This window comes from Meles meles, chromosome 2, assembly GCF_922984935.1.
Source record: "Meles meles chromosome 2, mMelMel3.1 paternal haplotype, whole genome shotgun sequence".
Taxonomy (NCBI): Eukaryota; Metazoa; Chordata; class Mammalia; order Carnivora; family Mustelidae; genus Meles; species Meles meles.
The window spans coordinates 193,403,002-193,423,298 of record NC_060067.1 but is presented as its reverse complement, the minus strand read 5'-3'; the positions used below and the strand labels follow the sequence as shown (position 1 = coordinate 193,423,298).

The 20,297-nt window shown below is 40.1% G+C and overlaps 1 protein-coding gene across 4 annotated transcripts in view; it reads right to left on the bottom strand.

Annotated features, from left to right (window-relative positions):
* Window positions 1–4,156: 4,156 nt before the first annotated feature.
* The window catches only part of DCTN6 (dynactin subunit 6), a 31,548-nt gene continuing 15,407 nt past the window's right edge, over window positions 4,157–20,297 (bottom strand). The window contains exons 3-10 of one of the 4 annotated variants that reach the window (XR_006817422.1): window positions 14,900–15,005; window positions 13,472–13,560; window positions 12,168–12,215; window positions 10,798–10,940; window positions 8,787–9,022; window positions 7,567–7,607; window positions 4,781–4,873; window positions 4,163–4,411 (exon numbers count right to left, since the gene is read on the bottom strand). Coding sequence is in view for 1 of the 4 variants with exons in the window: in XM_045997745.1 (XP_045853701.1) it covers window positions 8,924–9,022; window positions 10,798–10,940; window positions 12,168–12,215; window positions 13,472–13,560; window positions 14,900–15,005 (485 nt within the window). In the remaining 3 variants the exon portion in view is untranslated. Of the gene's footprint in view, window positions 4,874–7,566; window positions 7,608–8,445; window positions 9,023–10,797; window positions 10,941–12,167; window positions 12,216–13,471; window positions 13,561–14,899; window positions 15,006–20,297 lie in introns of those variants that run through there. The other 3 variants (XR_006817421.1, XR_006817420.1, XM_045997745.1) reach the window with 3 other exon arrangements.

Here is a 20,297-nt window from a genome sequence, read left to right as displayed (position 1 = left end):
CAGAGAGGCAGGCAGAGAGAGAGGAGGAAGCAGGCTCCCTGCCGAGCAGAGAGCCCAATGCGGGACTCGATCCCAGGACCCTGAGATCATGACCTGAGCCGAAGGCAGCGGCTTAACCCACTGAGCCACCCAGGCGCCCAGCTTTCCTCCTTTGTGAAATTCCCTCCCTCTCTTAGACAGAACGAGTGACCTCTTCAGGCTTCCCTGGGTATTCTTCTTCACTGAGCTGGAATCCACTGTGTAGTTGGGCTCCATCTCCGGACTCTGAGACAGGGACCGAATTATTCTCCTCCTCTGTATCCCATAAGATAATTTGTAGAATAAATACATGAGTAAAGATGCACAGAGCCAACAGTGAAGGAGATTCCTGCCCTTTCCCTCTCATTGATCAGATCCTGAGGGAGAGCAGAAGCGAAGAGGTTGGTATGAGAATAAGAAGGAGCCTACAAACAGGGAAAGACTGACAGTTCTGTAGCCATGGTAACAAGGAGCCACCAACAACTGGTTTTAAGTCTCTTCAATCTATCCGAGACAACTAGCCGAAGTGAACATGCTTTTGCAAACCAACCGGTGTTGGCTCTTGCTTATGAAAATCAGCCAATAAATTGGGACGGACCCACTCCAGCAAAAACACCCGAGTACCAGCCAATCCATAGGTCACACCCGAGAAACCACACTTCCACAGATGATGTCAACCTACTCACACTTCTGAAAGTCCATCAATCCCATGAATTCCATGGGAATTCCAAACCCTACATGAGATCAGCAGCCTGCTCTGTTCCTGGAGACCAGGCCTGGCAAGCACTGTTCTCCCTGACTCGAGCCAGCCACCGATTCAGTTTTGTCCTTTTATTTCAGATACTGCGAAATAGTCTCATCATCCTTTCCCAATTCTGATGTAGACAATTTTTGTATTTAGATAAGTTTCATGTAACATAATTCACAATCTTATACATTTTACCATATACCACTCAGTGATTTTAAGCATATTCACACTGCTGTGCAACCATCGTCCCTGTTCAATTCCAGAATATTTCCTTTATTCTAAAAGGAAACTTTGTGCTTCCCAATTGCCCATCTCTTCACCACCTGCCAACCATCAGTCTACTTTCCATTCCTGGATGGAGGTGTTCTTGACACATGAGATGAATGGAATCAGACGGCATGTGGCCTTTTGGGTCTGGCTTCCTTGTTGAAATGTTTCAACCCTTCATGTTGGAGGTGGATCCATACTTCACTCCTTTTCATGGCCAAATAATAGTCCACTGTATGGACAGAATACATAATTTTTAAATCCATTCTTCTGTAAATGGATACTTGGGTTGTTTCTACCTTTTGGTTATGTGAATAATGCTGCTACGAACATTGGTGTACAAATATCTGTTTGTGAGCACCTGTTTTCAACTGGTTGACAGTTTTTTTTTCAGGACTTTGACTGTATCACCTAGGGATGCCTCACTGGCTGGGTCAGAGGAACACGCGACTCTCACTCTTGGAATTGTGAGGTTGAGCCCCCACTGGGTGTGGGGATTACTTTAAGATAAAATCTGGAAAATAAACAAACAAATAAACAAACCACCGTACTGCCTTCTAGCCTCCATGATTTTTTTTTTATTACTCAAAATAAAATTAAAAAGTTAAAAATAACTTCAGTTTTAAAATTTAGTTTTCTCACTCCGTGCTGTGCCTTCAACATTTTCATGATTTTCTGGTCCTCAATGAGAAAGCACACTTGATCCTGTCATGAACAAACTTAGCACACATGGAACCACCACAGGTCCTGCTGACGTGTTTTTTCATTCTAGACAATTTCATAAGAACAGTAGGTCTCACGGCATGAACACTTCGAATTGGCCTGGGCACACGCCACATGCGGATTTTGGTGCTTTCCCAACCCTCTTGGTACAAAGTGAAATTATTCTACCACCAGTGGGTTTAGGACAGCCTCGTTTTGCTAGAGGCTGTATCACAGGACAGCCTACAGTAGTATGTTAGGTGCTGGACTGTTCTGGATGCCTATGGATTTCACCCCCAGAAGGGGAAAAAGCTCCATGATTTCCGATGAGAAATCAGCCAGTAAGTTTACTGAAGATCCATTTGCTGTGATGAGTTGCTTATCCAGAACAGGCAAATCCAGATTCTGAGAGCAGATTGGTGGTTGCCAGGGTTAGGAGGAAGAAGGAATGAGAAATCGTGCTCATGGGCGTGGGGTTTTCTTTTTGGAGTGATGAAAATGTTAAAAAGGAAATTAGTAATGATGATTGCATAGCTCTATGAATGTGTTAAGATCCCCCAAATTGTCCACTTTGAAAGGATAAATTATATCTTGAGCTGCTGTAGAAAAATCTAAATTTGATGTCTCAAAGGCATCTCAGAATCAGTGTGCCCAACATCAAATCCTTGTTCTTTCATACCAAACCCTGTCTTCTTCCTGTGCTCTCTAGAGCTCAGAGGGGACCACCACCCATCTACTTCCACAATAGAAATGCTGGGTCATGCTTGCCTTGTTACTTGTTACTCCCTTCCCCCAATATTTAGTCCATCCCTGAATCCTATCAATTTTACCTCCTAAACGGCTCTTTAATTTTCCCATCTGCCCCTATCTTTAATGGTCCATCCCCCAGCCACCCTCTCTCGTTAACAACCCCGCTCATCCGGCTTCCTCACTTACGCTCTCTTGCCCCTCTTCAAGTTGCCATCCCCGCAGCAGCTGGCAGCACTGGACCGCTCAGCAGATAGACTAGGCACTCACCAACTATGTCAGCAAAGCAGGCCGCTTACAAATTGAGGAAAACTTCTTGGAAATTTTTTATATTTTCTATCAGTTAGGATACAGCATTTCTCTAAGTAACAGAAAAACCAGCTCACACTTCCTGAGATAGTGGGAAAAAGTATTATCTCATCTATCAAGCCCTGAGTAAGGCAGGCTCCACGGTTAAGCTCAGTCATGTCTTGAAGCACCTACATTTTTCCCTACTGCCATTCTGCCGCCTCCCCTCATGGTGGTAGGGGGGTGCCAGCATCAAATAGGAAGCACGTTCCCCTATTCACATCCAGTGGTGGAAAGAAAAGCTCCCTCAAGGATAAGTTCTTCCCTTAGCTTGTATTAGGCAAATTTAACTTATAGGCATACCAGTGGGCCAGGGAAAGGTCACTCACTCACTCATTAAGGTCTGGACTGATTAAGGTATGGACTGATTAAGGTCTACCTGTGGACTGGATGGACAGCTGAATAAAATTTGAGAATCTGCTGAGGAGGAGGAAGACAGGAATGGGCTCTTAGCCTTTATCCAATAATATGGCTCTTCTTTTAGGCAAGACTTGAAACATAGGGAAGGGGCCCAAATATATTGCAGAAGGAGGAAGCTAACTTTAGGAAAATATCATTTACGGCATGAGGTTTTCCCCTCCATATTTCAATATTCAAAATGCAAAAGCATTTTCTGTCATCTGGTACAAACAAAATTTAACAATTTATCCGTAATTCAGTAAAGAGCTGCCCAATTTTTCTTACTGCATTACGTACAATAAAGTTAAATGTAAAGATTATCATACAGGATCAAGAATGGGTCCTTCTTTTTCAAACATTTCCTTATTGGGCCCTACACATTTATGCAATATATACCACACATCTACAATTGTGCCAGTGAGCCTTAAGTAAAAAGAAAACATATTTTAAGCCCAGTTACGGGATAAGCTGAAAGACCTGAAACCATTCTTTCAGTTAACAGACCTAGATATATTATAGGTAATTGAATTCTAAAAATCTGCTGTATTAAAAATCAAGTGCATTTAACCCAGAGATAAGGGTTTCTCTGTGTCATCTTTATAAAAATGAGGTTATTATTTGACAGTATACATAAGTCACTAGCAAGCATCGCAGTGCGTTATTCCCCTACCTATGTGTGGTTGGCCCCTCATGGAAGTCTATGGCAGAAGCTCTCTTCCGTCCGTAGCAGGATCTGTAGCTGGTCAGTTAAAGAGAAAAGTCAGTTAAAGTGGGGAATCACAAAATTGTAATAAATATCCTGAAATGTTATTTTTTTTAAAAGATTTTATTTATTTATTTGACAGAGAGAGATCACAAGTAGGCAGAGAGGCAGGCAGAGAGAGAGAGAAAGGGAAGCAGGCTCCCTGCTGAGCAGAGAGCCCGATGCAGGACTCGATCCCAGGACCCTGAGATCATGACCTGAGCCGAAGGCAGCAGTTTAACCCACTGAGCCACCCAGGTGCCCCTGAAATGTTATTTTTAATTAAAAACACAGAGGTCTATTCATCCATCATTCCTTTGTTATCGGGCTGAAAGGCCTTTTCTTGGAGTGGAGTCTATGGAGGGGGGCAGTACAGAAGACACACATTAACACGAGCAAGTGGTGCCGCCAGTTGTAGTTTCGGTGAAGACTTGAGGCACCTGTGGAGAAGAACGAGGGCAGAATTCTGTTGGATTTTGACAGTCCTTTCTTCCTTCCAAACCTATACATTTGTTTCGCCTAGACCTAATTCCACAGCATTTTTTCTTAAGACATGATAAAGACCGATCTTTAGAGATAGGTCCTGATATCAGATTGGTCTTTATCAGGTCTTCCCAAGCCGTCGACTTATTTTCATAGATATCACAAGTCTCTTCATGCCCCTACTTGTCTGCTTTGGGTGATATTGAATTAAATGATGTAATTACTGAGTACAACTTGCATAAACAAGTTTGGGAACAAATGACTGACTTTTGGAAGGCATACAACTCAGAAGAAGTGATCAGCCCATCAGGGACTAGCCTACTTACTAATTGTAAAAATTGTATAGGCCTTCAGCATTAGGGATGTTTTTCACACAGGACAGAGACTGGTTCAAAGGTCTGAGCCACAGGAAGGCAGAGCTGGTTTTAGAAACAGAAAATCTGAATTCAGAAATGGCACTTAAATTTATATGAAGTTATGAAACTCTTCTGAGAGGAATGCTAACAAATAGAATTTGAGCGACCTTTTGTTACGGAGTTTCCAGTAGGGCCAGCAATGCTTCCTTCTCTGGCGGAGGCCATAATGCCTGAGCCTCCTGTTGGATGTCGTTAGGGTCACTGGGTCTACTCTGGATGAATGCTCTAAAAATTAAAATATCTCTCTCTTTGAAGGAGGCAGAAAAGGAACTGCATCTAGTTTATGTTTAAGAAAATACTTTTGGCTTTCAGCTCAGAGGAGGCGAAGGTGCAATTCTCTTTGGTTGTCCCCAGTCCGGGTTCACCCAACATCAGCTGCCTCCACCATGCCACCTAAATGTGACCCCAACAATATCAAAGTTGCATATGTGAGGCACACCGGTGGGGACGTTGAGGCCCTATCTGCCCTGGCATAACCAGCCCCCCTGGGTCTTTCTCCAAAAAAGGTTAGTGACGACATCACCCATCATTACAGTGAAACTGACATGTAGAACAGACAAGCCTGGACTGAAGTGGTACCTTCTGCCAATGCCCTGATGATCAAAGCCCTCAAGGGACCACCAAGAGACAGAAAGAAGCAGAAAAAACATTGCGCGCAGTGGAAATAGCACTTGGGATGTGATTGTCAACACTGCCCAACAGATACAGCACCGATCTTGAGGCAGAGAACTCTCTGGAACCACCCAGTCTGTGGGCTGCAATGTTAATGGCGCCACCCTCATGATATCACAGATGACATCAACAGTGGTGTGGTGGAATGTCCAGCTCGTTAGAAACCAGAAAGGAAAATATTTCAATAAAGAATCATTTGACAACCAAAAAAGAAAAAAAATATACTGAAGTCTAAAGTAGCCTTAATGTGAGTCAGATTACTAAGGATAATAAAATTCTCCAAGAGAACCAATTTGCTAATCAAGAGGGGGAGAAACGATCTGTTTCTTGGTGCCCTCTTGTGATAAAACAGCATGTCTACAGTGGGGATTATAAAGCTTTAAGATTCAAGTATCTGAAAGAGATCATCTCCCTTCATTAATGGTTGGACTGCCCACTAAGAACTAGCCACCAAAAAGGATGTGCTTGAGGTGGGCCACAGGGTTAGTATTTCCTCTCCACCTCATAAATTATCTAAAGCGAATTACATTACTTTTAGAAGTAAAACCAAAAACACCACCATGATTTACCCCACAGTTAGTTAATAATAAGCAGAACCACTTTAAAGTTTTGAAGAGAACAACCTATAGCCCTAACATGAGGACCATCTTTTTTTTTTTTTTTTAAAGATTTATTTATTTGACAGACAGAGATCACAAGTAGGCAGAGAGGCAGGCAGAGAGAGAAGGGGGAAGCAGGCTCCCAGCTAAGCAGAGAGCCTGACGCGGGGCTCGATCCCAGGACCCTGGGATCATGACCTGAGCTGAAGGCAGAGGCTTTAACCCCCTGAGCCACCCAGCGCCCCCATGAGGACCATCATTTAGTAATTTTTTTTGAGATTTTATTTTTAAATAATCTCTGCACCCAATGTGGGGCTTGAACTCACAACCCAGAGATCAAGAGTCACACACTCTACCAAGTGAACCAGCTAGGCATCCCCCTCTTCTAGGAATTCTTATTTAATTCAGGGGGAAGACCAATAACTCTTTTTAAGTTTTCCTATTGTTTTGCCTCACGCCGTTTAAGACCTTTTTTTTAAAAGATTTTATTTATTTATTTGACAAAGAGAGAGAGAGAGACAGTGAGAGGGAATACAAGCAAGGGGAGAGGGAGAGGGAGAAGCAGGCTTCCCACGGAGCAGGGAGCCAGATTCAGGGCTCGATCCCAGGAACCTGAGCCGAAGGCAGACATTTAACGACTGAGCCACCCAGGCACACCAAGAACTTTAAAAATAACTAGTAAGCAAGGCAAATCCTCAGCTGTCTTCCTAACTAGCATTTAGGAAGCCCACTGTATTATAGAGTCTCTAAAAGTCAGTGCCGAATGGGGTTAAGAACATGAACTCTGGAGCCAAATGCCATTTACTTGCCAGTGACCTTAGGACAGTTACTTAGCCTGTCTGTGCCTCAATTTCGATATCTGTAAAAAATAATATTACTTACCTGAGTGTTCAGAGAATTAAGTGACTTCATGTGTAATCAACCAGTTATGTGTAAACTGCTTTTAACAGTGCCTGACACGTAGTAGGTTCTATACACATTTAATAAATAAATGCAAATTTTTAAAATGTCAGTGAGTTTACTAAGTATGTATTAAGAATGGTTTTTCTGGAGGCACCTGGCTAGCTCAGTTGGTAGAGTGTGTGACTCTTGATCTCTGCGTTAAGTTGGAGCCCCGTGTTGGGCGTGGGGATCAATTAAAAAATTTAAAAAATTAGGGGCGCCTGGGTGGCTCAGTGGTTTAAGCCTCTGCCACTAAACTGCTCACATGTCTTGGATTTAGTACCTCCCTTCCATGGATAACTCTGTATGTATACTGTCATATTTTGTTTTTCCAAACTCTTGACAAATTGACTATTTCTGTTCACATTTTCTTTCCTCAATGAGTTAGTATTATTTAAAAACCACAGTGTACCTAGGAAACTCTGGGCTCGCCTAACCACATGCTGACTTAATTAGTTTAAGTCTCTGGGGGTATCTTATTACCATGTCCTTGGAGGTGTCTCACTGTTGTCTTCACACATTACCTGTATAGTTTGGAACAAAGACATTTATTAGGATATCAGAGCTTGTACAGAGATAGTATTTTGGAACTGGCATAGCCTCTGAAAGGCAGTTTTGTAATTTCTGATCTTTTATCTAGAAAACTTCCATGATCAACAAAATCTGAAGTTGAGATCACCAGGGGCTGAAAAATGAATCAATAGCAGTTATCAAAAGCAGGGCATTTACGTGATGTTATCCTTTTTTCAATCCACTATATGTGGTCGTACAGTTTTCTAACCTGAGTCATGACTGTTCTTACCAAAACTGAATTGTTCAAATTTGGAACAAAGGCTAATTTGTACCTGTCAGTTTCAGAACTTCAAAAATTGTTTTTAGTATATAATTATTTAATTTTAAGAGAAAATATCTTAGTATTCAGAGTCTTAGTATTACTCAACAGCTATTGATTAAGTATGTTCCATCAAACGTACCATCAAATGTACGCACTTGAATTATTAAAACTTAGAAAATAATAAAATCCTTAATGTTGCCATTATGTAACTAGACAAATCATAACAACATCAACAGTCTTCAGTAGTATACCAAAATAATTTCATAAATTTATAAATATATCAAAATCTCTTTCAGTTTTATTGTCTTCAGAAACCCAGGACCACTCAATGGCCACTCATTTGTCATTTTCATCAGATATCATTCTTACTGATTTTGTATGCAACTAAATACATCTTTCCCTAATTATTTCTGTTTTACTAAAATGAAAATAAATTTTTTTTCTCTTGGGAACAAGAATAAGTCAAATTAATTCAACAGCTGTGAAAATTTCACCTGAAAATTTAAACAGCTCCAAAGCCACAAAAGGAGAAGATAAGCACATTAGCTTTAATGTAGCTGGTATGCAATAAAAATGAAAAGATCTATTTTGGGAAAGTTAACACAAGTAGAAAAATCGATTAAAGCATGTTCACTAAAAGTCCTGCCATTAGCATTTTTATTTAGTACAATATATGCTAGAATATAAATACACAGCAATATGTCCTTCCTTATCACGGGGAGTCTTTTATACAACTAAAATCCATAGGCGACATTTTATATGACAAAAGAAAAATAAACTAAACCTGTAAATTCTCAGGAGAAAGGATATAGGAAAATAATGCATTTTATATAAATTACAAAGGACAGTTACAGTGAAAATCCATTACCTTCCTCTCTGACTCAATTTTACAAAATAAAGTCAACATGGATTATTCTGGGAACTGCTAAGAGTGCATGAACACCGTGGCCCTTTCAAAAGACAGTGGTCAAAGACAAACTCTTATCTTGATGTCATGTATTGTTCTTAGTTCTTAACTGGAGTTGAGCTTCCTTTCATAGTCTTCTTTAGGTGGTGGTAGTTTGGCAAGATTTTCATCAGGAAATCCAGCTGTAGTGTCTGGGGCTAAAAAGATAAGAAAATTACGGACTGACAAGCAGAAGGCAAAGAATACCAGGCAGAAATAATTACCACCATGCCAGGGAAACATAAGTGATTTTCACTCGCTTATTTTTGCTTACCTGTTCTTGTTTCTTTTAATTTACAATGAATGTATGTTAAGTTTGGTAATAAGAAAAAGCCAAAAGATTTTACATATAAAATTATACAGGACTCGGTTTTCAATCCTGCTTTGGTAGACTTTACCCTGGCCTCCAAAAAGTTAAACAGTTCTAATCACAGACAGCAACGTAAGCAGAAACCTGGAGCACACGGCTTTGCACAGGACCCACACAGCACGCGGCGGCTGCGGGCCTCAGCGGCTCTTCCCCCTTCCTGCATCAGCCTTGCCCCAACTTCCCTCACTGTGAAACTCACGAGGGGCACTCGTGACAAATACGGAGTTTCAGGCCTCTCCCCTAGACATTGTGATTCAGTAAGTCTGGGCAGTCCTTCTTTTAATAAGGACCCCTACGTGATCACTGTGATCACTAAAATGTGGAAAACAGTATCCATTAAACTTCAGATATTCTTGCTTACTTAATTCTAATCTCCCTTAACCCAATTCGTTTCTCCCTCTTTGATCATTTTTGCTGTTATGAGAAAGACAGTGAAAAGAAAAATGGATTTGTTCTCATTGCCATTTTAGTTTATAGAAGTCATACTTGCTTATAATAGTAATAAAAGCCAAACGTCAGAAAAACAGAATAGCCCAAAGAGAACTGGAGTTTTAATTTCTGATAAAATATGGCTAAGATTCAGATGCAAAGTGATAAATGACTTAAAAAATATTTTCTTTATGGGGAGGGGAAAGAGGCTGGGTAACTAAAGCATTATATTGTGGGCCAACCGATGAGGCTCAAGACCTCAATCAGAATGTCTTCTGTCCAAAGAAAGCCCCAAACGCCCTATCTTATATACCTCCTAAATGAAACTCTAAATACATATTCTTCATTGTTCTCGGTTCTTAGGAGGAGAAGATAAATTCTCACCAGGCAGGAAAATATCCAAATACATTTGCATATTCACCAACTGTGTTTATTTTCAAGTAGTCTATGTTGGCAAACTAATAGATGGATCTAAGTTGGCTGCCCGATATATGGTAGGGTCATTCCTTGCCCTGGAGGATTAATATTTTAAGAGTGAATCAATAGTTCATAAAGTTTGGTGACGCATCTTCAGTGAAAACATGTAAGACCAGGAATAACATCTCTGGATTTCCTTTTTTCTATCAATTTGTCATTGTCATCTTTGTACATATTTTTGGTAATAACTTGAAGACTGAATAATTTCACTGCAAATAAATTCTAGCTTTAGGACTGTTTCTCTGATGTTTTATTTTAACCATCTGCTTTTTAAATAGCAGACTGCTGTCCCATTAAAACAATCATGTGACATTTTGGGGAAAATCAGCAGCCCTAGAAAGAACTTTCAAGTATAATTAACAGTGTTGTATGAGTTTCAAGTGTACAACATAGCGACTGAACAATTCCATACGTTTCACAGTGCTCACCACGATGAATGTAGCCGCCATCAGCAACCATGCGCTATTCTTACAATATTACTGACTACATGCCCCGTGCTGTCTCTTCATCTCTTTGACTTATTTATTTTATAACTGGAAGCTTGTACCTCTTTATTTTATCCACCCCTCCACCTACCTTCCCTGTGGAACCACCAGTTTGTTCTCTGTATATAAGTGTTACTTTTGGAAAGAACTCTTTAAAGACAGGTTCTAGTACCTGTGGCCGCTCAGTCTGCGCCCGACGAAGGCAGTCTGCACCATAGATCACCGTATTCTCAGGGATAACTTCAAACGTATTCAGGTTGCAGCAAGCCCCAATGATGCAACCACTTGTCAATATTACGTTTCTGCCCACATATGCTGCAGTAAAAACAAAGAAAGACCTGCAATTTAAGACAAATGAGTAGAATGCTAATTTTTTTCTAAAATGACTTAAATATTAAATTGCAAACTACCCTTAAGAAAAAAAAATTTAAGGAAATATTTCAGTTCAGGGTTTATAATGTATAGAGGCAGGCCCCTGACTAGTATTAAATGGATTAAAACAGACCTTTGCTGACTAGTTGTGTGACCTTGGGCAAGTCACTGTAAATTCTCTGAGCAAGTTTATTTATAAGATGGAAAGACTGACCTGCTTACAGTTTGTTGTAAGGAATAAGTGAGATATTAAATGTAAAATGCTGAGCAGAGGTTTGACACACAGTAAGTATATAATAAATAGAAAATAACAATGATAATAATTGGTAATCTAAGTCGAAATAAAAAACCATTAAGTAGATTAACAAAAAGTCTAATTTTATTAATTAAAAATAATTTTCTTTCACACCAATCAGGACCATCAAAGATAAATCATTATTCTATTTCTTTTTTAATCATTATTCTGAAGATGTCTCATTGTTCAGGTTCTCTCTGGATTGTAGTGGGACATGGTCTTGGAGCTGCTTTCCCAGTAGTGGTGGTAACTTCACATGACCTCCTGCCTATCTCCATTTATAAGTAGCTTCCCTTTGTTCCTGACTGGCTAGGGTAAAGAACTCCTGCAATTAAAGAAAGCAAACTGCTACAGAAAATGATTTTTTTCCTTTAATTTTGCAATTATATTAATCAACTAAGTTATCACTGACATTAGTATTTAGCAGAAATCTTTTTCAAATCTTTCATCTGAAAATTATGGTTTAATTCAATCCTAATTTAAGTGTACACAGCTGATTTTTTTTTTTAAGGGAGGAAGGGAGGAGCAGAGGGAAAGGGAGAAGGAATCTTAAGCAGGCTCTACGCCCAGCCAGGAGCCTGACATGGGGCTCAGTTTCACAACCCTGACATCATAATCTGAACCAAAATCAAGAGTCGGATGCTTAACCAACTGAGCCCCCCAGGCAGACCCATAGCTGAATTTTTAGTTCAATATATTAAACACATTATTAAGTTCCTTAAAGGCAAATAATTAGTCTCATAACATTTTAGTCCACTTTCAACCATACCCTCCTTCCACATTGCCATAGTTTCTACTTAGGTTGTTTTTTCAGGACACAATGAAGAGAAAAGAGATAATCACTTTTCACAAAAAAAATTCCAAATATAGCTTACCTTTTGATTCAATGACATTATTATCTCCCATTTTCATGGCTTGAGAATCTGTAAGCCAGAGTTAAGTAAACACTGTAAATGTGTTCATCTTTTTTTCCCTCCACTAATTCACTATATCCTTTTTTTTTTAAAAAAGACTTTATTTGTCACAGAGAGCGAGCACAAGCAGGGGGAGGAGCAGACAGGGGGAGAGGCAGGCTCCCGCTGAGCAAGGACTGATGCAGTACTCCGTCCTAGGACACGGGGATCATGACCTGAGCTGAAGGCAGACACTTTACCCCACTGAGCCACCCAAGTGTCCCTAATTCACTATATCCTTATCCTGCACCATGGCAGAGGACAAAGGCATGGGAAGGGCCATGCAGCCCCAGTCTGGCCAGAACTTCTTGCTCAGAGCAGTCTGAAAATAAAGTTTTAATCTTTAAATACAAGTATCTCTAAGCAGATGCAGTCGCCTTCTATATTTTTTAAAGAAATGAGCATCTTTTACCCCAATTCTATGAGTAACATATTTTCATGACTGTCTTAAGAAAATTAAAATTAGTTATCACCAAATCACTTAATGCTAACACTGCTAACAGTGTGATGTATCTTTATATAAATACATACAATTCCCTTTATATAACTGGGAATCAAACTGTATAAAATCAAACTATATAAAACTCTCACAGTTCACTTATTTGGTTCAATTAAATTTGTAAGCAAGCATTATTCCATACCATTAAAATCTTTAAAAACATAGTTTAAAATGACTGCTTAATGGTCCTGATCATCCATTTTGTGCATATAGCTTAATTTATTTAAATATTTTGCTACTGTTAAACATTTAGATTTTTTTCATCCAAGTTTTCCTATCATAATGTTTTGCTGATACCATAAAAACATTTTACTATCTTTTTAGAGGACAAAAATCAAGCACAAGAACTGACAGCACTCCGGGGAGGTGGGGGGGGGGGCAAAGAATGAAATATTTCCAACCCCATCCACCATTTCTTTGCATCAGACAGCATACTGTTAACCAAAACCATATAGGAACCAAAGGGACCAAGCTGTGGTTTTTAAATTAGGCTAGAAGCCAGGATTCCTATTTCTGTGTCTACTGCTACTCAGTCATTACTACCCATCAACAAGCTGTAGCAATAGGAGCAAGATGGTACCTAAAGGTATGTATGTACGTGTGTGAACTCACACTTATAATATACGTGATATATTTGATAGCTAAAACATGACAATTTCTATGGGACAGATCTGAATGCTAAAGACAGGTGGGAAGAAGAGTTTACTTAAATTATTGTAAAGGATACAACAGCCAACTTCAAACACATTATTGGTGCCAATGATCATAGGTTTTGGTTCTGGATCTTCCACATCAGGAGTTATATTATCAGGGTGACTATAAAAAGAAGAGAGAAATCATCAAAATCAATAATGCAATAGGCAATTCTCTTGTTTTAGAATTCAGGTTCACTCTTTCAATTTTACCTCCATCAAGCTTAAAATATATAACTACATAAGTAATTTCTTAATCCAAGTGAATTATTTATCCTCTGTGCTGAAGAACTGATTCTGAATTGAAAAAGAACTACTGAAATGTAAAGAAGCCAAAGGCAGATGCCTAAAGACATTGTAGGAAAGCTCAAAGCCCAGAGGGCCTTTTCCAGGACAAGGTAAAAATGCTGCTGGCTATCATTTTTAGCTTGTTAAATTAGAATCAAAATTGGGCATGAGTCGAAAAATTTCCATTCTTGATAATCATTCGAGATTGTGAAATGCAAACAGATAGTCACATCAAATAATTATTTTATGCTGTTAGGTAGTTTGAAATATTTGGAACATAAAATGTTTGTGGTCTAAGAGGAAGCCATTTTTTAAATCGAGCTTTATCTCTGACAGTTGAGTTACTACAGAATATAGCTGTTGTCAACTGACTTACAGTAAAGGTGCCAAAATAGATTTTAAAAAGAAACTGCTTAATATAGTAGAAACTCCCAAATTCTAAGTAAGTGTTAAGACAAATCAATCTCTTTATCACAGTTAAATATTTTCCCAAGGTCTTTCTTAAAAATTCCATACATTTGTTGCTATAAATTAGGTATAAGCTTGAATTTCCTGCCAAAATTTTATCTAGAAAGCTTTACAAATGCTTATGAAAACTTCATAGGTATTACAGTCTAGTTCAGTAAGATTATACACATGTTTAATATTTTATTATTTCTTTACTCTTCAAAGTTAAAAATTGCCTCTAGAACCCTCCAAATTTTCAAATATAATTCTCGGTGCTACCCCCACATAAGGTTTATGAAAATATACAACAGAATTAAATTCATGTGTCTGGCCATGAGTAATAACATTCCAGCCAGAACTGAGAAATCATCCAATCAAAAGACTCTCTTTGGGGTGGTCAGCACAGCACTTGCTCGCAACAGTCAGGAAATGTTTGCTTAACGCACAGAAGAGGTAGTGACATGTAAGGGAAGGCCATCAGACCCAGAGGAGGGGATTCTAGTCAGCTACGGAAGAGTTCTCTCACCTTGGACAAGTCTCTTCACCTATCTGGTCTCTGGTTTCCTCATTAACTAATTTTTCATGTTGAAAAGATCCTTAATGTTTCTCTAGTTCTAAAATAGAAGGCTTTTCAGATGTCTGTTGTAAAATTCCTACAGATAAGCTGAAATTAATAAAAACACAATCTGTGCCCCTTTGTTCAGAGTATCTGTAAGAGTCATACTCACGCATTTATGATAAGCGCCTGTTCCTCTATGAGGTTACCTTCACCAATCACGATGGGCCCGGCTTCGGCAATAATGCGTGCTTTAGGGTGGATCACCGTCCTAGGTCCTGTTAAAAATATTATGAAACGGAATTACTGGTGGAGGCTACGCTTCCAATAGGAGAGGAGAAGATGGGGGGGGGGGGGTGTCAAGGCTATTGGGAGGCACATTTTCTAAAGTATGCGCCAGGCACACTAGGCACATTACAGACGTTATCTCCTCGCTGTTATCAACAGTAGTTGCAGCCAGATCTCAAGCCAAGGTGAGTGGAGACAGCCCAGGCTCTGGAGCCAGACAGCCCTGGCTCAGCGGCTGTTTGGAAGCCTCTGTTATCTCAGCAGTGAAATGGGGGTGGCGAGAATACCAGTCTCGTAGAGTGGTTGTAAGGATTAGATGAGATAATGTTTAGACACGGTATTCTGGCACATTGTTGGCAATAAAAATTAATTCCCTTCCTTGTTTTGCTTTCCTTCCTAAAAGTGAGGCTCTCTGCTTACAACGCCACGCCACGGCTTTCTCATGCTAGTGAACCACAAAGCACTTTCTTTTTTTTTTTTTTTTTAAAGATTTTTTATTTATTTATTTGACAGAGAGAGATACAAGCAGGCAGAGAGGCAGGCAGAGAGAGTGAGAGGGAAGCAGGCTCCCCGCCGAGCAGAGAGCCCGATGCGGGACTCGATCCCAGGACCCTGAGACCATGACCCGAGCTGAAGGCAGCGGCCCAAACCACTGAGCCACCCAGGCGCCCCCACAAAGCACTTTCTTATTCAAGTGTACTGCAGTTCGTCTCTTTATTATGTGGCTAAAAGGCAATATAGGAGCAATGGGAGACAGGAAATATGTAAACTAATGTTGTCTTTGTTATTTTGTCTCTGTCCCTACAGCAAGCCTAACCCCTGGAAGGAGGCAGAGCTTTTGTTGAAAAAGGTTACAGGGAGACAGTGGAAGGAGACAAATGTGATTACTGGAGTCCTAAGACTCTGACATAGGCCAAATGAGGCAATGTCTCCCATCTCAAATTGAAGGGAGCAAGATGGGGTCTCACCACATCCATTTCACCATCACCGTGGAGGAGACGCTGCACTGCTCAAACAGGGACGGCATTCTGGAGTGCTAACACGTTCCTTCCCCTGGTTCCTAATTTCCTGAGGGCCTAGCGCTTGGTGATCCTGAAACCACTCAGGAGAAAATACCACCTCACTTTCGCCACTCCCTGCAGCACGGGCCCCGCCCACCCCGAGGCCAAAGGCTATTTCTACTGGTAAACAAGCAGCCAGATGCAACTCTGAAAGTAGGAGAGTGTGGGCAGAAGCGTTGACAGAAGGTGGGAGGCAGTCAGGAAGAGGACACTGTTCATGTAGTTAGGTACTGGACGGTGTAAATTAATTTATTCCGTAGTCATTACCTGCTGGTGATACAGTGCTACAGGTCACGGGGAAACAAAAAGGAATACATGCTACTTTTGCCCTTTGGAGCTTGCCTATCTTCTTTGTTTTGTTCATCTTGAAAACTGGAAATACTTAACACACTCACACACAAATGTATTAAAAATAACTGAAGTGTTCCTGGTGCGTAGAGAACTGGAAGGAACCTCCGTGCAGCTTTATTTTTCCCCTAACAACTACAAGCTGGGGACTGATAAGGAGGGTGGGGCCCGAGACAGGATGTGCAGGCAAAGGACCCATAGTCTGATAAGGAACAACAGGAGAGAGGCTTTGCTATTTCTGTCACCTCTCACTCCCCAAGTCCTCAGATGCCAAAGTAAAATTTCTCTGGCAACTTCTATTCAGGACAGAAGATGGGATTTCTCGGATCTCTGAGAAGGTTCTCAAGTGGACATGTGTGCCTTTTTTTCCTTTGTTAAAAAAATACACACATTTATAAAAGTAGTATGTGCCCATTATAAAAACTCAAAGCAAAAAGTGAAAGATCCTCTCTTTATCCAACCCTATTCCTTAGAAGTGACTATTCTTAAAAGTTTGGGGTATATTATTCCAGACTTAAGTTCTACTGTATACTTAAGACCTGTAAATGTTACTGTATATAAAATATATTTTATCATAAAGTTAAAGAATAAATAGAATTTGAAGGTAGAAAAATACAGATTATAGGCACATGGTTTGTTTGTTTTTAAATCAAGGAACAGTACTTATTATTCTGCAATTTGCTTTATTCACCTGAAAAGTCATGGTGATTTTCCCATATGAATACATTTAGCCAGCTATTCTTTTCAGTGTTTGAATAGTATTCCATATCATATTAACATACCATAATTTATTTAACCAAGCCCTTAATGATGGGCATTTAGATGTTACCACTTTTTGGGGAGAAGTGCTAAAAAAATACTAAAACAAACACCGGATTCCTTTGAAATGAGAAATTTCTTACAGGTCTTCCAGCTGTGTGAACCAATTTGAGTCTACAGTTTGCACAATACCAGATTTGCATTTTACTTTAAAATGCTCTGTGATGGGGGTGCCTGGGTGGCTCAGTCGGTTAAGCCTCTGCCTTTGTCTCAGGTCATGGAATCCAGGGTCCTGGGATGGAGGTCCACATCAGGCTCCCTGCTCCCAGGGAAGCCTGCTCTTCCCCCTCTCTCCTGCCCCTCTCCCAGGGGTGCTCTTTCTCCCTCTGCTTTCTCTCTCTCAAATAAATACATAAAATCTTAAAAATAAAATGAAGTGTTCTGTGATAAAAGGGACAAATCATTCAATTTTAGGCTCTTTGTCATTAGAGCCCTGCCAGCACCCCACCCCTCATCTGGAAGGTCCCCACCCTGGTCTCTACCATGGAAAGGCTGTGTGCTTCATCTCTCAAATGCCTGTTCTCTCCTCTATAAAAAGATGAGATATGGAGCAACCTACTTCATCGTGTTGAAGTGTGGGTTATACGAAATAATGTCTGAAAGGGAGATCACAGGGTCTGGTCCATAATTGTTAAAAATGGGAGGTTCATCACTATCTGACACCAAAGGCTATTTGCAGAACTATCATAATAAGCAAAACAACTCCTTCTGGTCTGAGAGACAAAAAAGGGGTCCACTTTACTCCTCTACTCAGGTTACTAGGGTAGTAACTCCTTTAAATCAGCATGGAGAAATTTATATATTACTGCATAATAGTAAAAGAAATTTAAAAAGTATTTTCCACACTAGCATTAGAATCTAAGGGAAGAGATCATCACGCTGTGATAGAAAGCAGATCGGCTGCCACTGCTGGACAAGAAGCCGGCCGCACTAGCTATTCTGCTGGTCCTCAAGCTGTAGCTTTTGACAGCAAGTCCACCTGCGAGGAGCTACCTGAGAATAGACTAGTATGACAAGGTTATCACTGAAACCTGCATTTCTTTAAAAGTTCCTCTAAAGTGTAGCTCTGAAAACAAGTGATATTTCCATTTTTCCCTTTCAAAAATGATATAATACATGGTAATTATACAAACAAAAATTTTAAAAAATGAAATTTGAAAAAACAAAGACACGATCTCCATGTCTCATACAATTTTTAAATATAACGCCTGAGCTATTTTAATCAGGCATTTTATTATTGGTATTACCATTTTTATCATTATTAATAAGTCATCATAATTAATAAGTTTTATCATTATTAATAAGAAAACTGGAAAACTCCTGGTTAGAAATCTGAAGGCCCTGAGATAGGAAGCAACATCACCAGCTTGGGTGAGATCTGCACTTAAGACAGCACCTCCCCCTGGTGGCAGCACCGCCAAACTACAAGTCCTCGCATTTGGGGCAGAAAGAACGTAAAAGGTCCAAACACCAACTTTGAATTGTGAAGTAACAGCAAAAGTCATGGGTGATAATAAACTGAACAGTTCCCCTAAACCTGTCCTAGGCCTTTTGGGGTAGAGACTAGAGAGGTTAGTACACATGTCCTTTGGCACGTGACTGCTAAGATTTTGGTTTGGAGGCTCGCTAAAGGGCCATTTGGGGGCAGGTGTGTGGTTCACAGTGTGGGCTCCATCTCTGCACAGTTTGGGGCTGGTGGCTGGCATCAGAGAGCCCAGGCATCCAAGTGCTATTCCAAGTCCCCGGCGGCCGCAGCCGACTCAAATGTGAACACAGACTGCTCCACACTCTTCCACATGCGAGAAGCCCTTTTACCTAGAATGGGTCTGATTGCAAACCAAGTGTAAGGGTCTTGAGGTTAAAATGCTTTAAAAATAAAATCTGTCACCATGGAAAGATTTTTTTTTTAAGGGTTGTTGTGAACTTCTTGGAGCTCTCGCTGGCAGGGTAGTTTGTATATTTTCTTACCAAATGCGCTGAAACCCTATTTGGCTTATCTCCTTGTTTGGATAAATGTGTCTAGAGTTGGAGTTGCCTTACCGGCTGATGAATTATTTTTCTAAATGGTTGGCTGGGCTTGATGCAACACAGCCAGAAAGGCATTCCTCGCATCAAATTTCCATTCCCCTCATTTGGTAAAGGACATTTTTCCTGTCTGTCTTTGCCACAGAACAATCTCTGTGCACATTTTCATATGTCAATAAACAGTTCAAAAAGCCACAAGCTTTTTCCTCTGAAAATTAAAACAATTCTTTTGACCCATAAGTTGAAGTACCTGTAAGCACTGCTTTATATCTGATGAAGTTTAAGTCAAAGCCACTGTTCTGCCTTATTGAAAAAGATTTCCAAGGCAAAAGGAAGCTTTTGATCTGTATTAAGAACTCTAATGGACAGAAAGACAGAGTAAGTGGGACATAGGGCTTCCATCTCAGCGTTTTATGCTGTGTGGAGTTCTGCCTTCCTACTTGCAATGTCCCAACCAAGCCCTGTCCTAAAACCAGGAGACTGACTTTCACCCTATGGTGCGACTACAGACTGTGCTTAGAAGTGACTTTCTGCAATATTTTTCAGCTTTCAAAGCAAAATTTAAGGAAATAATGCATGGCCCAAAATCCAAGGCAGCCTAATTACAAACAGGCTTGATACTACGAAACCTTGTTTACCCACACTGTAATTAACAAGAGAGCTGTTATTTTTCCCAAGGTCTGTTTCCCAGCAGCCTCTAATGAAAGGGGTCAGGTTCCAGCAGAACCTCAAGTCACAGAGTTTCTGCTTAAGGACAATACTCCAAAGCTTCAGACTAGTTTCTTTGATAAACCAAACACCTGATTTTTCTAGAACAGAAGATCAGGTTTAAAGTTCTACTACACCACTGAAACACAGAGAAGGAAAAAATTACTTCTGAAATATTTCAGAATGGAATAATCTGGTAGGAGTATAACCAAGTAGGGGATGGAAAGTTATGCATAACATCCTGTGAAAAATCCATTAATTCAACTACACTTAAGTTTATTGCTACTTAACCCAGAAAATAGAGCTTATTAAGTGTTCAAA